Here is a 17762-nt window from a genome sequence, read left to right as displayed (position 1 = left end):
ACCCAGGTAACATCCTAGTAAATCGAATCCAGGATCTGAGCAATAAGATCCAGTAATTTGCACCAATGTGACTTGAATTAATGGATTGATATTATGTCAATTAATTTGCCCCAGCCAAGGAATTTGAACATGCAGAGGTGGCTCCCACTATAGAAGTGCAATTTAAAGAAAGCATTGTCAATTCTGAGTACTGTGTTGAAGTAAATAATGCCATTTGTTACATACTGTGAACATGTTAACTTTGGCAAACTTCTATAAACTTCTGGTGGAGAGGATATTGACTGGTTACATCAGTCTGGTAATAGAAACACAAACTGCTCCTGAATGGAAAATCCTACAAATGTAGTGGATATAGCTCAGTCCATCACAGGTAATCCCCGACACTGAGCACATCTACACAGAGCACACAGGGAAGCATCTTTCGTCATCCAGGACCCACCAAACAGGTATGCTCATGGCTGCTGCCATCAGGAATCAGAATCCAAATCAGGTTTAATATCATATGCCACTCAACTAGCTGATCTATCCTGTTCCCGTATGCCCTCTCTTCACCATCTGAGATTCTGCCAACAATGGTTGGAACATCAGCATTTTTATAAATGGTATTTGAGCTGTGCGTGTAGAGTAGAGCAGTGAGCTAAACGCACATGGTTAAGTGCGTCAATGCTAATTGTCAGCGAGGTGGAGGTTTTATTTTCAATGCACACAGACTGCGGTCTTCTGGTTAGGAAGTCGAGGATTCAGTTGCAGAAGGTGGTAAAGAGGCTCAAGTTCTGGAGCTTTTCATTCAAAACTGTGGGAACGATGGTGTTAAATGCTAAGCTCCCGTCAATAAACAGTATTCTGATTAGGTATTTGTACTGTCCAGATGATCCAAGCTACATGGCAGCCAGGGAGATCGTGATAGGCAAATTGCAGTGGGTCCAGGTCCTTACTGAGGCACAAGTTGATTCTAGCCATAACCAATCTCTTAAAGTACTTCATCACTGTTATTGTGTGTGCTACTGGACGATAGTCATTAGGCAGCTCACACTACTCTTAGGCTATAAAACATAGGAGCAGAATTAGGCCATCCAGCCCATCAAATCTGCTCTACCATTCCATCATGGCTGATCCCTAATCATTCTCAATCCTGTACTCCTGCCTTCTCACCATATCCTTTGATGCCCTGACTGATCATGAAACTATCAACTTCTGCCTTAAATATACCCATGGACTTGGCCTTCACCATAGTCTGCCTCAAGAGCATTCCAAAGATTCACCATTTTTGGCTCAAAAAAAAAATTCCTCCTTACCTCTGGTCTAAAAGGTCATCCCTCAATTTTGAGGCTGTGCCCTCTAGTTCTGGATACCCCCACCAGAGGAAACATCCTCTCCACATCCACTCTATCCAGTCCTTTCAACATTCTGTAGGTTTTAATGAGATCCCCTTGCACTGCTCTAAATTCCAGTGAGAACAGGCCCAAACTAAACTCTCCTCAAATGTTAATCCCTTCATTGCTGGAATCAACCTTCTGAACCTCCACTGGACTCTCTAATGACAACACATCCTTCTGAGACATGGAACTCAAAACTGTTGACAATACTCCAAGCGGGGAGTACCTGTACTCGTCTTGGGCACTGGTACAATTGTTGCCCTTCTGAAGCAAGTGGACATTTTTGACTGTAGCAATGAGAGATTGAAAATGTCTCTGAACACTCCTGGCAGTTGGTTGGCACAGGTTTTCAGAGCCTTACCAGGTACGCCATCGGCACCTGTTGCCTTGCAAGGTGGTACAGAAGGTTCAGGACACAGGATTGTGGTACCATGTGTGATTTTCTTGGGAAATTGAATTTCCCAAAATTATCACCAGATGATCTTTCATTATTGGAAACTCCTATGACTGATGCAGAAATCAAAGGAGTTATTTCCTCCATGAATTCAAGGAAAGCACCTGGTCCGGATGGGTACACAGCAGAATTTTTAAAATGTTTTTCCGCTACTCTCTCTCCTTGGTTGTGTAAGGTTTTTGAAGAAGCAATTAGATTGGGCAATTTGCCACAACCTTTTTATAGAGCTTCCATTTCTTTAATATTGAAGAAAGATAAAGACCCTGATTGCGCACCCTATAGACCAATATCCTTATTGAATGTAGATTCCAAGATTTTTTCCAAGTTACTTGCATCCAGGTTGGAGAAGGTATTACACCAAATTATTTCGGAAGATCAAACTGGTTTTATTAAAAATTGTTATTCTTTTTTTAATGTTAGGAGGTTATTGAATATTGTGTAAACTCCTTCACATAATATTTCAGAATGTATTATTTCATTAGATGCGGAGAAAGCATTTGACAGAGTTGAATGGCCATACTTATTTAATTTTAGTCTGACATTTATTTCCCGGATTAAACTGATTTATCTTATTCCAGTAGCCTCAGCGTTTACTAATAATCAAAGATTTCCCTTTTTCCATTTATTTCGGGGCACTAGACAAGGCTGTCCTCTTAGCCCACTATTATTTGATATTGCTTTAGAACCCTTGGCAATTGCTATCAGAGAATCACAGGATATTCTTGGTATTAATCGTGGGACAGATACTCATAAGTTATCTTAGTATGCAGATAATTTATTATTATTTATTTCTAATCCTGAGAAATCTATTCCTGTAGTTTTATCATTGTTGGCTCAATTTAGTGACTTTTCTGGGTATAAATTAAATCTTAATAAGAGTGAATTGTTTCCTTTAAATAGACAGGTCCCAATCTATGGAAACTTACCTTTTAAATTAGTTAATGACTCTTTTATTTACTTAGGGATTAAAATTACAAAAAACCATAAAGACTTATTTAAGGTTAATTTTGTACCCTTAATTGATCAGATTAAATGCTTGTTTACTAAGTGGTCACCATTATCTTTATCTCTGATAGGTAGGATTAATGCTATCAAGATGGTTATTTTACCTAAGTTTTTATATATTTTTCAAGCGGTACCAATTTTTATTCCGAAATCTTTTTTTTTTATTAATGTTGATTCAAAAATTTTTCATATATATATATATATATATATATATATATATATATATATATATATATATATATATATATATATATATGGCAGAATAAAAATCCCAGGTTAGGTAAAATATACTTACAGAAGGCAAAGAAGGAAGGTGGACTAGCATTGCCTAATTTCAGATTTTGCTATTGGGCAGTTAATATTAGATATTTGATATGTTGGTTGAAAGATTGGGATGGATCTTTTAGCCTTCATTTGGTGAGCCTGGAAATTAAATCGGTAACAGGTTTTGCACTGGGTTCTATTTTGGGGACTTCTCTCCATTTTGCTCTTTCTAAATCGCCGAAACGAATTGACAACCCGATAGTTAAACATACTTTACGTATATGGTTTCAATTTCAGAAATTTTTTGGGTTGACTCAATTTGTTTTAAATATTTCTATTGTATCCAATTGTTTTTTTCCACCCTTCAATTATAGACCGAGCTTATTCAGCTTGGAAGACTAAGGGATTACTGCGATTTTCTGATTTATTTTTGGATAATTGTTTTATGTCTTTTGAGCAATTATCTAACAAATATAATTTGCGTAGATTTCATTTTTTTTAGATACTTACAGATTAGGAATTTTTTAAATACTGTACTTCCTACTTTTCCAAATTTTGTGTCTTCAGGTATTTTGGAGAGTTTGTTTGAATTAAACCCCTTTCAAAAAGGGCTTATATCAAAACTTTATAATATAATTATGAAGATACGTTCAGAGCCCCTTTATAAGACAAAAAATCAGAATCAGAATTTAATCGCCAAGTACCTGTGCACATACAAAGAATTTACTTCCGGCAGATGTTGTCTCTCAGCTCATAACAATAATAATGATAAATATAAATGAAAATAATGATTGGGAAAGAGAGCTTAACCTTATTATTCCTATTGAGAATTGGGATAGAATTCTTCAATTAGTTAATACATCATCTATATATGCCAAACATTCATTAATACAGTTTAAGTTCATACATAGGGCCCATATGTCCAAGGATAAATTGGCTCATTTTTATTCCTATATAAATCCTATTTGTGATAGATGTCAATCTGAAATAGCGTCTTTAACTCATATGTTTTGGTCGTGTCCGCTTTTGAAAAAATATTGGAAAGATATTTTTGATATTATTTCTGCGGGTATTGAACATTGACTTACAACCCCAACCTATTACCACAATTTTTGGTTTACCAATGATGGACTCACTTCATTTGTCTTCTTCCGCCGGTCGAATGATTGCGTTTCTTATACTAATGGCTAGAAGATCTATCTTGTTGAACTGGAAGGAAATTAATCCTCCTACTGTATTTCATTGGTTTTCTCAAACTATGTTATGTTTAAATTTAGAAAAAATTAGAAGTGGTGTATTTGATACTTCTATTAAATTTGAAAAGCTATAGAGACCATTTATTCAATATTTTCGTATGATGTAATATGACCCTGTTTCAAGCCTATTTGATTTTCCAGTTTTGATTTTATATATGTTGAGAGGATCGGAGTTGACGACACAGATGATTCTGTATTTTTGTGAGACATTATAAACAGCCTTTTTTTTCTTTTGTCAGATTTTCTTTTTTCCTCCTTATTAGCTATTAGATTAGTTTTTTTTGCATATTTTTTTTATTTTTCTTTTTTCTGTTTTTTTAATTACTTATTATGATATACCTAGAATTGCCTTGTTTATTTATATATTGTATCGTTCATGATTTGGGAATACTCATTTATACTGTAATCATTACTTATGTATTCTTTCATGTGCAGTTGAAATGAGTATGTTTGTAATCCCATTATCTATGTATCAATTGTATTTTGTTGATATTAATAACAATAATAAAAAGATTGAAAATGAAGGTTCAGGACCCAGAACACCAGATTCAGAAACAGCTATTACCCCTCAATCATCAGGTTCTTGAACCAAATTCAGAATCAAGTTTAATATCACTAGCATATGACTTGAAATTTGTCTTTGCAGCAGCAGTAAATGCAATACATAATAGAAAAAGGATGAATTACAGAAATAAATATGTAGTAAAAAAATAGAAATTAAAAAGTTGTACAATAGTCTTCAAACGTCCATTGAGAAATCGGATGGCTGAGGGGATGAAGCTGTTCCTGAATCACTGGGTGTCTGTCTTCAGATAATAGGACTCCAGCTTTGGATAGCCGAGGTGTTAATGGGAACATGCTGCCACTACCTATAAATGCTCCCAATGACGTGTGTCATAAATAGCCTCTGACAACCAAGTCCAGCTCCTGGTGTTCATGTGTAGCTTAGCTACTACACCCAATGGATCTGTTTCTACTGACAGAAGGAGTAAACGCCGATCACTGATGCCTTAAAATCAGTTGTTCATGAACCGTTTGTCCCATTCCCATCGGGGGGAAGGCTATGTAGCATCTGATCAACACCTCCATCCAAAACTCCGCCTTTATTTCCTGTCAGTCACCTTATATAAAGCTTAGTGTCACTTTATGGACATAAAATGAATGTATACAAGCTCTTATGTATTTCTGTATAGTGCTTTCATTATCATTGTGTTCTTTATCTTGTGTTGTTTGCATCAGATCCGAAGTAAAAGTTATTTTGTTCTCCTAGCATGTGTACAGGAAATGACACTAAACAGTCTCGAATCTTATCTGCTGATAATTGCACAATGCTATTCCCTTGGAGTGAAAGAGGTGATTTGAAAGATGATAAAGAGGCATAGATCGAATAGACAGCCAGAGACTTTTTCCCAGGGTTGCAATAGTGAATAGAAGAGAGCATAATTTTAAGGTGATTGGAGGAAAGTATGGGGGGGGGGGGGGGGGCTGACAGAGGTAGGTTTTTTTTCCCCTCTATATAGAGAGTGGTGCGTGCATGGAACACCATGGCAGGGGTGGTGGTAGAAACAGATAAATTAGAGACATTTAAGAGTCTCTTAGATAGGTACATGGATGAAAGAAAAATGAGGGCTAGGTGGAAGGGAAAGGTTAGATTGGTCTTACATTAAAAGATTGGCTCAACATTATTGGTTGAAGGGCCTGTATTGTATTGTTATATTCCATGTTATATAGTCAATTCCATTCAGAGCTCTTCATTGAAGGAAGGAGTCATGCCTGCATATAGCTAGACAACCAACTGGTATGGGCTGACTTGCGACTAATAACATTTTGGCCATGCTATGACAATTTACAACAACAGAACCTGAATACATTCAAATGCATTACTGTGGCCAAGCCAGTAACTTCAGCACCATTAGCATTTCAGCATTTTCAACTTCAACATTTGTAGCAATGTAACTGATCCCAAGAAAATGACATTGCATAGCACCTAATAACTCCCATAATTATACTCGCCATCAAGGACATATATACAGAAAGGTGGTAGAAAAAAGCCATTGATATTATGAAGGATCGCATCCACCCTGCTTACAAATGCAGTCCTGTTAGGGAACAGGCTAGGTAGCATCCATGCCAGGACCACCAGACACAAAAATTGTTATTTCTCCCACCTGTCAGGCTGATCAAAACCTCCACCCCCACCCACCAATACTACTTTATCACTTCCTGTCAGTCCATGTACTCGTTAATCTTATCTATTTATATTTACTGTGTTCCTTAAGCTTATCAAAATAAAGTTATTATTTACTGTTATTCAACTGTATACACGTCTCCCTCCAAATGAGACAAAAGTTCCTCTGGATCAAGGTGCACAACACAGTAAATATAATTCAAACACACAAAGTAATACTACTACAAATACATTAACAAATAATAAGGTGCATTTACAACACTTTAAAAAGCAAACAGTATAATGCTACTGATGTTTCATACGTGATGAGACCTGGACGGTGGCAGGGAGTTCAGTCATCTTACAGCCTGAGGGGAAGAAGCTCTTTCCCCATTCTCACAGTTCTTGTCCTAATGCTATTGTACCTTCTGCCTGATGAGAGGGGTCAAATATGTCGAGGGCTAGATCAATGCCATTTAGGGCTGGCAAACCAGAGCCACAGAAGTCTAGTTACGACCTCTGCGAGGCCATTACAAACAGAAAGACAATTTTGGACTAAACTGGCACACATTTATCATGTAGTGTTATAAAGGAAATTAACACATTAGAAAACAGTCAAATGCTGAACTGATACCATTTACAAATGACAGGACTAGTCTAAAATTAAGAACTGCGTAAAGCATATTAATAGCTTTATTTAATAATCATTAATTTATGCCCAGAAACTATCTTGAGTTCACCTCCCAGCTCATCTGCTGGGCAATTCAGAGTTTTCAGTACATTTATTAATCTTGTACCAAGAAAACTGGAAGGAGATCATCAAAGCCTGAAATTCGAGATTTAAGATTGCTTAATGTCATTTCCTGTGCACAGGCGTAAAGGAGAACGAAATAATTGTGGTATTTGTAGCAATGTAATTGATCCCGAGAAAACGACATTGCATGGCACCTAATAACTCTAATAATTATCAGCTTTTAGTTCCTGCGTCGGGCATTGGTCCCCTTGGAGGATCATTACTTGCTGAGGTAAACAACTTTTTCCCCTCCGCCATCAAATTCCTGAAACTATGAACACTGCTTTGCTATTCCTTACCAGCTTACTTCATCCTCCCATCTTCCTCTTCACCTGGTCTCGCCTATCACCTGCCAGCTTATAGTCCTCAAACCTTCCTATTCTGGGGTCTGCTCCGTTCCTTTCCGGTCCTGATGATGGGTCTCGGTCCGAAACATCGGCTGTTTATTCCCCTCCATAGCTGTTGCTTGACCTGCTGAGCTCCTCTGGGTTTCCAGCTTCTGCAGAATCTCGTGTTCATGACTTTGCAAAATGAACTATCTATTTTGTAATCAATAGTAAATTTATGTCTGCTCTGTACTGCTGCTGCAAAACAACACATTTTACGACACACATAATAAACCTGACTAAGGAAACATCCTTCACCCTGGAAGCTCCCACCTCTCGCACTGACGATGCCACCTACCATCCCCACCGAAAATACCCACTAAGCCAAACGGTTGGCGGTGGCCACACTGCAGTACCACCACCAAATCGGAATTAAGCTGCACAGGCCTTCCTCAGGAGCAAATGACGAAGCCGCACTCACCATCCTGCGTACTTCATAGCCACATCACATTTCCGCCAGAGCCGGAAGTTCCTCTCCTCGGGGCTGCGATTGCAACCCCACACTATGATGACGTTTTCCACAAGTCCCGACTTCCAGCCGATCCGCGCTGCAGAGCGTTCAGTCGGAGTAAAACGTCATCGCGGAGAGAGCTGTGACAGAATTGGTGGAAGGAGTTAGGAGCTGAAACAGGATTGGTGAAAGCCGGCGGAGGCAGGGGCAATGCTGTGACCGGATTGGTGACTGCTGGCCTCATGAGCTCTGATAGGATTGGCGGAGGATGGTGGGAACTGTGACGGGATTGGTGGACGCCGATGGAAACCGTGACAGCATTGGTGGTCGCCAGCGGCGGGGGCTGTCACATGATTGGTGGACGCTGGCAGTTGCGCATTAAGTTGATGAAGCAGCTGCGGTGAGAGCTCGGCGGTAAATGTGAACGGGGCCGTCAGGGCTATTTAACCGTCTGAAACCCTCGCCTCTGGCATGGCGATCAAAGGTACAAACAGGAGCTGAAGTGGCTGTCAGAAATGCGGTCATTGAATTACATCGGGGCTGATTAACCCACAGAGTTTTAGGCTGTGGTTCCTCAGCCAGAGGGCGGGGGTGGAGTTTGTATTTGACAGAAAGTTTTCAGCCTACAGGACTTGTTCTGAGATCGAGAACACCAATAAATCTTCGAAAATACGAAAAGTAGAAAGACCATTCGAGCCATCATACCTGCCATAGAGTCGTACATCATAGAAACTGGCCCTTCGGCCCTACTAGTCACTGCTGACGGATGACCCATCCAAGCTAGTCCAATTTGCCAGCTTTTGGCCCATAGCTTTCTAAACCTTTAAAATCCAGGTCAAAGTGGCTTTTAAAAAGTGTTCTTGTACCTGCCTCAATTACTTCCCCTTGCAGTCGATACCACCGTTTCTATATTAAAAAAACCATCTTAAAAGACAAGATATAAGAGCAGAATTAGGCTATTTGGCTCCATCTGCCATTTCATCATGACTGATCCATTTCCCTCTCAGCCCCAGTCTCCTGTCTTCTCCCCATATAACCTTCATGCCCTGAATAATGAGGAATCTTATGCCTTCAGGTCCCTTAAAAATCTTCTGCTCTAGCCTTCAGTTTATGCCCTCCTGTTCTTGATTACCAAATTCTGGAAAAATGCTGAGTACATTCACCATGCCTAGGATCGTCGTGATGTGATAAAGTCACCTGGTGGTGTCTGTTACCAGTTTAATAACATCTTAGTAACACCTAATTGAATTCTGAAAGCTAATTTGAATATTGAAAAAAGTGACATGCCCAATTGTTCAAGTTTTAGAACATTGAACATTACAGCACAGTACAAGCCCTTTGCCCCACGATGTACCAGCCTTTTAACCTACTCTAAGGTAAATCTAACCCTTTCCTACCACATAGCCCTCCATTTTTCTATCATTCATGTGCCGATCTAAGAGTTTCTTAAATGTCCCCTATACATCTGCCTCTACCACAACCCCCGGCAGCACGTTCTATGCACCCATCACTCTAAAAAACTTACCTTTGACATCCCCACTATACCTTCCTGCAATCACCTTAGAATTATACCCTGTGGTATTAGTCTTTTCCGCCCTGGGAGAATGTCTCTGGCTGCTTTGCGTGTCACTTTAACAAAAATCCAGCCTTTGGTTCTCAAGCTGTGCTTATTCAGCTCCCTCCAGCTCATATTGCTGAATCCCTGGCCAGGTTTTGTTCTTGTTTCTGTTGGCTGTGTCAGTTTTTTTTTCATGGAGATTATTTTTGCTGAAAAGTTGAATATCTGCTTACAACAAAAACAAATTTACAGTATTCAGAAGACATTATCTGAAATTAGTCAATTTGTATTAATTTTTATACTGCCCAAAATTAATAGTAACTCTTCAGGAGAATAAAACGGTCTTGTACTACAAATTGTAAACACAAAGTACACTGCAGATGCTGTGGTCAAATCGACACATACAAACAAGCTGGAGGAACTCAGCAGGTCGGGCTGCCCGACCTGCTGAGTTCGTCCAGCTTGTTTGTACATGTTGTACCACAAATCACGTATTCTTTATCCAATGGATCATACTAATTTCAAGGCCTGGATCTTATGAAACATTGCACTGATGCTGGAAATCCAGAGTAACACACATAAAATGCTGGAGAAACTCAGCAAGTCAGCTAATATCTATGGGAAGGAATAAATAGTTGGCATTTTTGGCAAAAGACCCTTTTTTAGGACTCACAAGTAAACAGTTGACTTTTCAGGCCGAGACCTGATGAAGGGTACGGGTAGTTGCCTTAAATGTCGATTGTTTTTTCCTCTCCGTAGATGATACCTGACTTGCTGAGTTCCTCCAGCATTTTGAAGAGAGTGTTTCTAGCTAACGAGAAGAGTATCTGCCTGGGAGCAAAATCCTCATTCTTTCTCAGATAGATTGAAAAAAGTCACAGTGACATTCAAAAAGTTCTTCAAAATTAATGGATTGCTAAAATCTAAGGAAATTGGTTCAAATGGGAAAGGAATTGAGGTCAACAATCTGCGACAGTTTAATGAATGACAGAGCTATCTGCAGGAGATGCAAAGGTCCTCATATAAAAGGAAAGCTGTATTCATTCCTCGTTTGAAAAGAGCATGTAATTATTAGAAATTTGGTGGAAACGTTACCATGTTCTTCGAGTTCAGTGTAAACCTTTTTTCCCCAGATTTAACTATTTCAATTGAAAGGGACATTTCTTAGCAGGAACTCAGCAGAGAGTGTTTGCAGAACTTGTTATATTGATATTTCTCGAGTCCATCAGTTCATATCAGATTTTCAGAAAACTATAATTGAAGAATTATAATCATGCTTATTACTGTCTGTTTGGATTCAGAACTGGCTTGTACCTAGAAGGTGGAGGGTAGTGATCAAAGGGACTTATTTGAGCTGGAGGTCTATAATTTGTGGTGTTCTACAGGGTTCTGTGTTGCTACCTCTGCTGTTTGTGATGTAGATAAATGAAAATGAAAATGTCGATGGGTGGGTTAGTAAATTTGTGGACAATACCGAGATTGGAGTTGTGGATAGTGCAGAAGACTGGCAAAGAATACAGCGCGATCTAGATCAGTTGCGGATATGGGCAGAGAAAAGGCAGATGGAGTTTAACCCAGATAAATGTGAGGTATTTCATCTTGGTAGGGCACATGCAAGGAGACAGTACACTGTTAAGGGCAAGACCTTTAACAGTGTTGCTGAACAGAGAGATCTTGGGGTCCAAGTTCACAGCTCCGTGAAAGTGGCTACACAGGTTGATAGGGTGGTTAAGAAGGCTTATGGAATGCTTGCTTTTATTAGTTGAAGTATTGATTTCAAAAATCAAGTGGTTGCAACTTTACAGAGCTCTGGTTAGGCCACACCTGGAGTACTACATAGGGTTCTGGTTGCCCCACTATAAGAGGGATGTTGAGGCTTTGGAGAGGGTGTAGAAGAAGTTTACCAGGATGCTGTCTGGTTTAGAGGGCATGTGCTACCATGAGAGGCTGTACAAACATGGGGTGTTTTCTTTGGAGGGGCAGAGGCTGAGGGGAAATATGATAGGGGTTTTTAAGATCATGAGACTTAGCTAGAGAAGACAGGGAGTATCTTTTCCCAGGGTAGAAACGTCTAATACCAGAGGGCGTGCATTGAAGATGAGAGGGGGATGTGAGGAGCAAGTTTTTTACTCAGGGAGTGGTGGATACCTGAAATGCGCTGCTGGTATGGTGGTAGAGGCAAATACATTAGAGGCTTTTAAGGGACTTTTAGGATAGACACATGGATATGAGGACGATGGAGTGATACGGACATCGTGTAGCTTGTTTGGTGTGGCATTGTGGGTCAAAGGTCCTGTTCCTGTGCTGTACTGTTCTATGTTCTATGTACTGTAGGATTTTGTGAATAATACATGCGAGAGTCGTTTTATGTGCTTAACTAAAGCTGTAGCCCTTTACTTCCATTGCGAACAAACCAAAAGCAATCACCTTACAGTGATGTCATTACTTCAGACTCCATCTCTTAAAGTGTTTGTGAAATATGTAGCACTGTCCCTATTATGAACAATACGTGTCATCTGTCACCCATTACATTACCCTACACTACCATATTCTCTGTTGATGCCATATATTTGTATTTCAGTTTTTTTGTTGTACAAAGATATTCTTATGGTAAATCTTATAGTGTTTAACAAGTTTGGAAATCTGGAGGAACTCGGAGATCGAAACCTCTTCATGGATGCTGCCTGACCTGCTCCGTTCCTCCAGCATTTTGTACGTATTTTTCTGGATTTCCAGTCTCAGATGCTGACGTGTGCTTTAGTGATCAGGCTTTATCCATCTTTAAACCATGAAACTTAATCTGTGAATGTCAATAATTAGTGTTTATTACCACTTGCAGGCTTCTGCAGTGTTTTGGAATTTTAATATATAACTTTGTTGTTGCTTGTCGTACATTGGCTGCAATGTTTCGTCTAGTTTGTGATGACCAGTGTGCGCAAAAATCTTGTGCTGTGCAATTTTGTGCCCAGCAACAGCAACATGTGTGCACATCAATAAAATCAGTATAAATAAGCCAGTTCTAAAATCTGTAGATAAATCTTTGCAAACTCCATGTTGTCGACACTGTCCGCATTAAAAACAAGAAGAGTTTGTGTATTATCATGAAATGTATTTAAATACCAACGAAGTAGAGAGTGACAACCTTTTTGACACAGTTTAAATTCCTTTGTGAGCTAGTAGCAAAAGGTGTGCGCATGCATAGGCACACACCTTAGAGGGAACATTGATTGGCTGTGAGTTGTTCTATTGACCATTGTGGGCATTCTGTGTCGCAACGTGTGGCAACACTTGTGGTCTGGCCCCAGCACATCCTCGGATGGTGTTGTTTGTTAAAGCAACTGACGCATTTCACTCCAAGTTTTGATGTACATGTGATTAATAAATGAATTTAAACATTATATCTAATCCATATTGGAAGTAAAGTTGAAAAAAATTAAGATTAGTCTTATTTATCACATGTATGTTAAAGCATATGGTGAAATACATCATTTGCATCAGTGACCAACATAGTTTAAGAGGATGTGCTGGGGGCAGCCCACAAGTGCTTCCAGCACCAACATAGCATATTCACAACTTATTCACCCTAACTTGCACTGTAAATCTTTGGAATCTGGAAGCTGGAGCACCCAGAAGAAACCTAAGCAGTCACTGGAAAATGTACTAACAGATTGTGATAGAATTGAACCTGGTCATTAGTACTGTAAAGTGTTATGTAACTGCTAAAAAACGTTTAACAGATAATTGATCCAGAATTGATGTTTGGATCATGTTATCCGATAATAACATTTTCAGATAATATACCAGTCTTCTAGAATTGGAGATTTCAGAAGGAAGGTCACTAACCTGTAATGTTAACTCAGATTTTATCTCCCTATGGTTGCTACTTGATTTGCAGAATGTTTCCAGCATTTTCTGATAATATGTCAGACCTACAGTAACTGCATTGTTGCTTTGTAGTTTGAACACTAATTTGGCCCTCTTTGACCAGCTTTTAGTACCTACTTAGATCAGCTGTAATTAACAAGATGTTTCAAATAGTGGGAGAGTCTAGGACTAGAGGGCACAGCATCAGAGAAGAAGGGCATCCCTTTAGAGCAGAGATGAGTTGAAATCTATTTAGCCAGAAGGTGATGAATCTGTGGAATTCCTTGCCACAGACAGTTCTAGAGTCCAAGTCAATGGGTATATTTAAGGCAGAGGTTGATAGGTTCTTGATTAGTAAGGGCATCAAAAGTTACAGGGAGAAGGAAGGTGAATGGAATTGACTGGGATAAATCAAAGGTTCATTTTATTGTCAAAGTATGCATGTATGATGCGACTCTGATATTCGACACCCTCACTCGCAGAAAAGGACAGCAGCTGTAGCACCAAACCCCTAACCACCCCCCCCACCCCCGGCTCTTTATATACAAAAATTAACAGATCATCCACCCGCCAATCAGCCACTAGAAAGATAACACTGATAAACTTGAGAAAACCAATATAGAGCACAGTACAATAATCAAAGAAAATGGGAAACGTCCTTTTGTCTGCATATGAGGGGAGCAGCTGCACAAACTCAGACCTTCCATAAAGAGTGACCGTCAACCCAAGTCCAAACACCGCCAATCCAGGTTGAATGCACCAAATGGGCTGATCCTGCTACTGACCATCTCTATTGGGAGTCATCTCTGACCCCTTTCACATTTATCTCGATGGTTCAGTCTTCCTCGCAACTTCGAGACAGAGTCGTTTATGACTCTGCACCTCATCTCTGGTCTTTTCCATGAGTCAGCTTGTGTCCTTAGTCATTTTTGACCTCCCCACATGTCCCTATTCTCCACGAGGCAGTTCTCAGAACACAATATAGCACTGGATCCTTCAATCAAGTTCCAAACTGTACATCACAAGCTTCAGCAGTTTCTGTAGCACAAACAAGACAAAAAGAACAAGCAAAAAAGGTGTAGAAAAAGTGAAATAATTGGATAGATTTGCCATCTGGAAGATGTCGTCCAAGGAATTGTTTGCTGGTGCCATCAGCCACGATTGAATGGTGTAGTAGACTTGATGGCCTGAATGGCCTAATTCTGCACTTACATCTGATGGTCACTGGATCCTTTAAAGCAGTGGTTCCCAACCTGGGGTCTATGGACCTGTCTGTTGATAGTATTGGTTCATGGTATAACCCTGGGTTTATAGTGTTTTCCACAGTTGAAGCACTGATATGGTTTGTATTCTGTGGAGACAAGAGAGTTTTGAACAGTGTACTCCTTTTCCTTCACACAGAGGGTTAATATCCTCCTCAGTCTGATGGAGTTTCTGTTTTTTGTAAACCTGAAAAGTTAATTTTCTTTTTTAATAATGCCAAGTGTTTCTAGCATTTTCTGTTTCTATATCTTCCAAAACTTTTCCTCTTCACAGCACACTATAACTGATCTATGCAACATTAGTAAACTTAGATTCAATTCACCTGGCCTCTTTATCCAAATCATTGTTTTCAATGGTGACCAGCTGGGCCACAACACCAGGGCACTTCATCTCTCAAGAACTCCATTATTCACAGCCTTCCAATATGAAAATAATCTGAAGAAATAGAAAATCTGAGAAGTTTATTAATTGTAAACGAAGGCTACTATTTAGGAGGTTTAAAATTCATTAAAACATACAATATCATTTAGCTTTGAAATCTTTTTACAATTAGGGGTTTCCAAAGTAATCTCTCATGAAAGTACAGTAATCTAATATCTTACTGCACAATATAGCTATCAGTTAAAGTGTCAAAGATCAAGCATTAATTCTTTAGTGTTCTTACCATCAGTATGAATGACCTGGAGAACACTAACCGTGTTCACAAGAAGCCAGCTGCTGTTGGCATGAAAGTAGTCTCAACTGAGTAGCATACAACTAACACTATATAGTTACTGAAACAGGAAGGAATTAATGTGTAGTGATTTCAAAGCAGCAATCAGACTTGCCAATTAAGGATTTGTTTGTAGAGCAGTTTTACCTTTCATGGCTAATGATATCATTTGATTTGCTCTTGACTTATTGTGCGGTAACCTCCCATGAATATTGATTAATTTCAGTTTCCATCCAGAAGGTCCACGCATTTCTGCGTCTTCTTAGGAAAGTACTCTGGAATTGAAGAAGGCTTGTCTTCACTGTATTTCTGAGGTGGCTGTTGAGTCCAAAGTGGGACCTGCAGATGGCCACAGGAGGAGCAGAAGTTGCATGATGTTGCTAGAGGGTAGTGATTGGCATCTTGGGCTTCTGCCATTTATGTGCCCCTAACAAATAGACAAGTCTCTCATTGCCATCTGGACTATTCCTCCTCCTTTCTGACTAATCTGCACTTTGGATTACCAGGAGTCGATAGGTATGTAACACATATTAAAGACCATAAGACCAATAGTAGGAGTAGTAGTAGGCCATTTGGGCCCTTGAGACTGCTCCACCATTCAGCAGGATCATGGTACTTCCTCTAAACCAGAAATTCCCAATCTTTTTTATGCTATGGACCAATACCATTAAGCAAGGAATCCTTAGACCCCAACATTGGGAAACCCTGTTGTAATCCAATGTCTGTCCTTTTCCCATTACAGTGATTCCTTTACTGAAGATATATGTCACCATGTTTCCCAGAATTTTGGTGATAACCACAGCTATTCCTTCTGATTATAATAATATACGTGTGTACATGGGGTTATCATGGAGGAGTCCGGCACATTAACTAAAAAGTATGATTGAAAAGCTGTGACATTTTTAGGTTGCAGGACAGCCCTCCAATCTTGCTTATTTCCTGGCTTTCCATTTTTTTCCTCCACATTCTCTGATATACCCAAAGAAGTATTACCATATATTGATTAACATATATTTTTGCGTATGTTTCATCAAAGACCCATTCTGTATAGGTTGAAACCAAATACTGTAAGTGTTTCACATGAGATGTGAGGCAAAGATGGAGTAGAAAGCCATAGACATTTTTCTAGGGCGGCAATGACTATACAAGGGAGCATAATTTAAATATGACTGCAGGAAAGTAAAGTGAGATGTCAGAGGTAATTTTTTTTTAACACAGAGAATGGTGGGTGTGTGGAATGTGCTGCCGGTGTGGTGGTAGATGCAGCTACATTAAGAGCTCTTAGATAGACACATAGATGATGGAAAAATGGAGGGCCCTGTAGGAGAGAAGGGTTAGATTGATCTTAGAGGAGGCCAGAAGGTCAGCACATCGTGGGCTGAAGAGCCTGTACTGCGCTGTAATGTGCTATGCTGTACTTGTGTTGTCTGGCTTAATGACAAATGAAATCATCCATATTTTCCTGAACCTGCACAATATGATCACAATTCTAAGACTTGACATATATTGATTAAACTGTGTTTGCTTGTCTTAAAATTGTGTTAACTGTGTTTGCTTGAGTTCGAAATTTTCAATTCAAATTTAACTTTCTAAATTGGTTGCCTTTACTTGCCACAAACAATTGCAATAAGAAAGTATTTGAGACCGTGAAGATCTCTCATTTCAAGTAACTATTAGGATGATGGGGTGGAGATATGTCTCCACCCCATCAAAGGGGGTGTAAGGCACTCCTTCTCTCCACTAGCCTGCAGATCACCTTGGGTAGCACCTGCTTAACACCCCCCTCCCCGATCAGGGTCACGTGAAGCTATGGGAGCAGGTGATGGGTGGTCATATGAGCAGCTGCTACATATCGCAAGCCCTGGTTATGTGACCACTGACTCCAGGCAGACAATCTCTGAAGAGTATTAATAACAGTTGGGTCACCCGTCTTGTAAAGATACTGGCCAGAAGAAGGCAATGGAAAACCACTTCTGCAGAAAAAATTGCCAAGAATAATCATGGTCAAAGATCATGATTGCCCATGTTATTCAACACAGCACCTATTCATGATGATTGTGAGAAACTGTGCGATCGATAATCCCACATTAATTAGATGGTTTTTTGAGGTGATCAATAGAAAATCTTCAGATGAAGTAGGAAATGCTATCGGTGCAAAATACCGTCTTCTGTAAGAAATTAGGAATAAATGATGCAGGCAAAGATCTAGGGAT

General features: G+C 39.5%; 2 protein-coding genes across 9 annotated transcripts in view; one reads left to right on the top strand and one right to left on the bottom strand.

The window, feature by feature from the left end:
• tmem167a (transmembrane protein 167A) overlaps nucleotides 1-8263 on the bottom strand; it is a 45615-nt gene extending 37352 nt beyond the window's left edge. Inside the window, exon 1 of one of the 2 annotated variants that reach the window (XM_059969370.1) lies at nucleotides 8123-8263. In XM_059969370.1, the coding sequence (XP_059825353.1) occupies nucleotides 8123-8125 (3 nt within the window). In that variant the 5' untranslated portion in view covers nucleotides 8126-8263. Of the gene's footprint in view, nucleotides 1-7999; nucleotides 8024-8122 lie in introns of those variants that run through there. The other variant, XM_059969371.1, reaches the window with a different exon arrangement.
• A 246-nt stretch (nucleotides 8264-8509) lies between these two features.
• The window catches only part of xrcc4 (X-ray repair complementing defective repair in Chinese hamster cells 4), a 388378-nt gene continuing 379125 nt past the window's right edge, over nucleotides 8510-17762 (top strand). For 6 of the 7 annotated variants that reach the window (XM_059969369.1, XM_059969364.1, XM_059969363.1 and 3 more), the window contains exon 1: nucleotides 8526-8636. Coding sequence is in view for 1 of the 7 variants with exons in the window: in XM_059969365.1 (XP_059825348.1) it covers nucleotides 8624-8636 (13 nt within the window). In the remaining 6 variants the exon portion in view is untranslated. Of the gene's footprint in view, nucleotides 8637-17762 lie in introns of all 7 variants that reach the window. The other variant, XM_059969365.1, reaches the window with a different exon arrangement.

Source organism: Hypanus sabinus, chromosome 5 (assembly GCF_030144855.1).
Source record: "Hypanus sabinus isolate sHypSab1 chromosome 5, sHypSab1.hap1, whole genome shotgun sequence".
Classification (NCBI taxonomy): domain Eukaryota; kingdom Metazoa; phylum Chordata; class Chondrichthyes; order Myliobatiformes; family Dasyatidae; genus Hypanus; species Hypanus sabinus.
The sequence above is the reverse complement of the archived record's forward strand: the minus strand, read 5'-3'. Positions and strand labels throughout refer to the sequence as shown.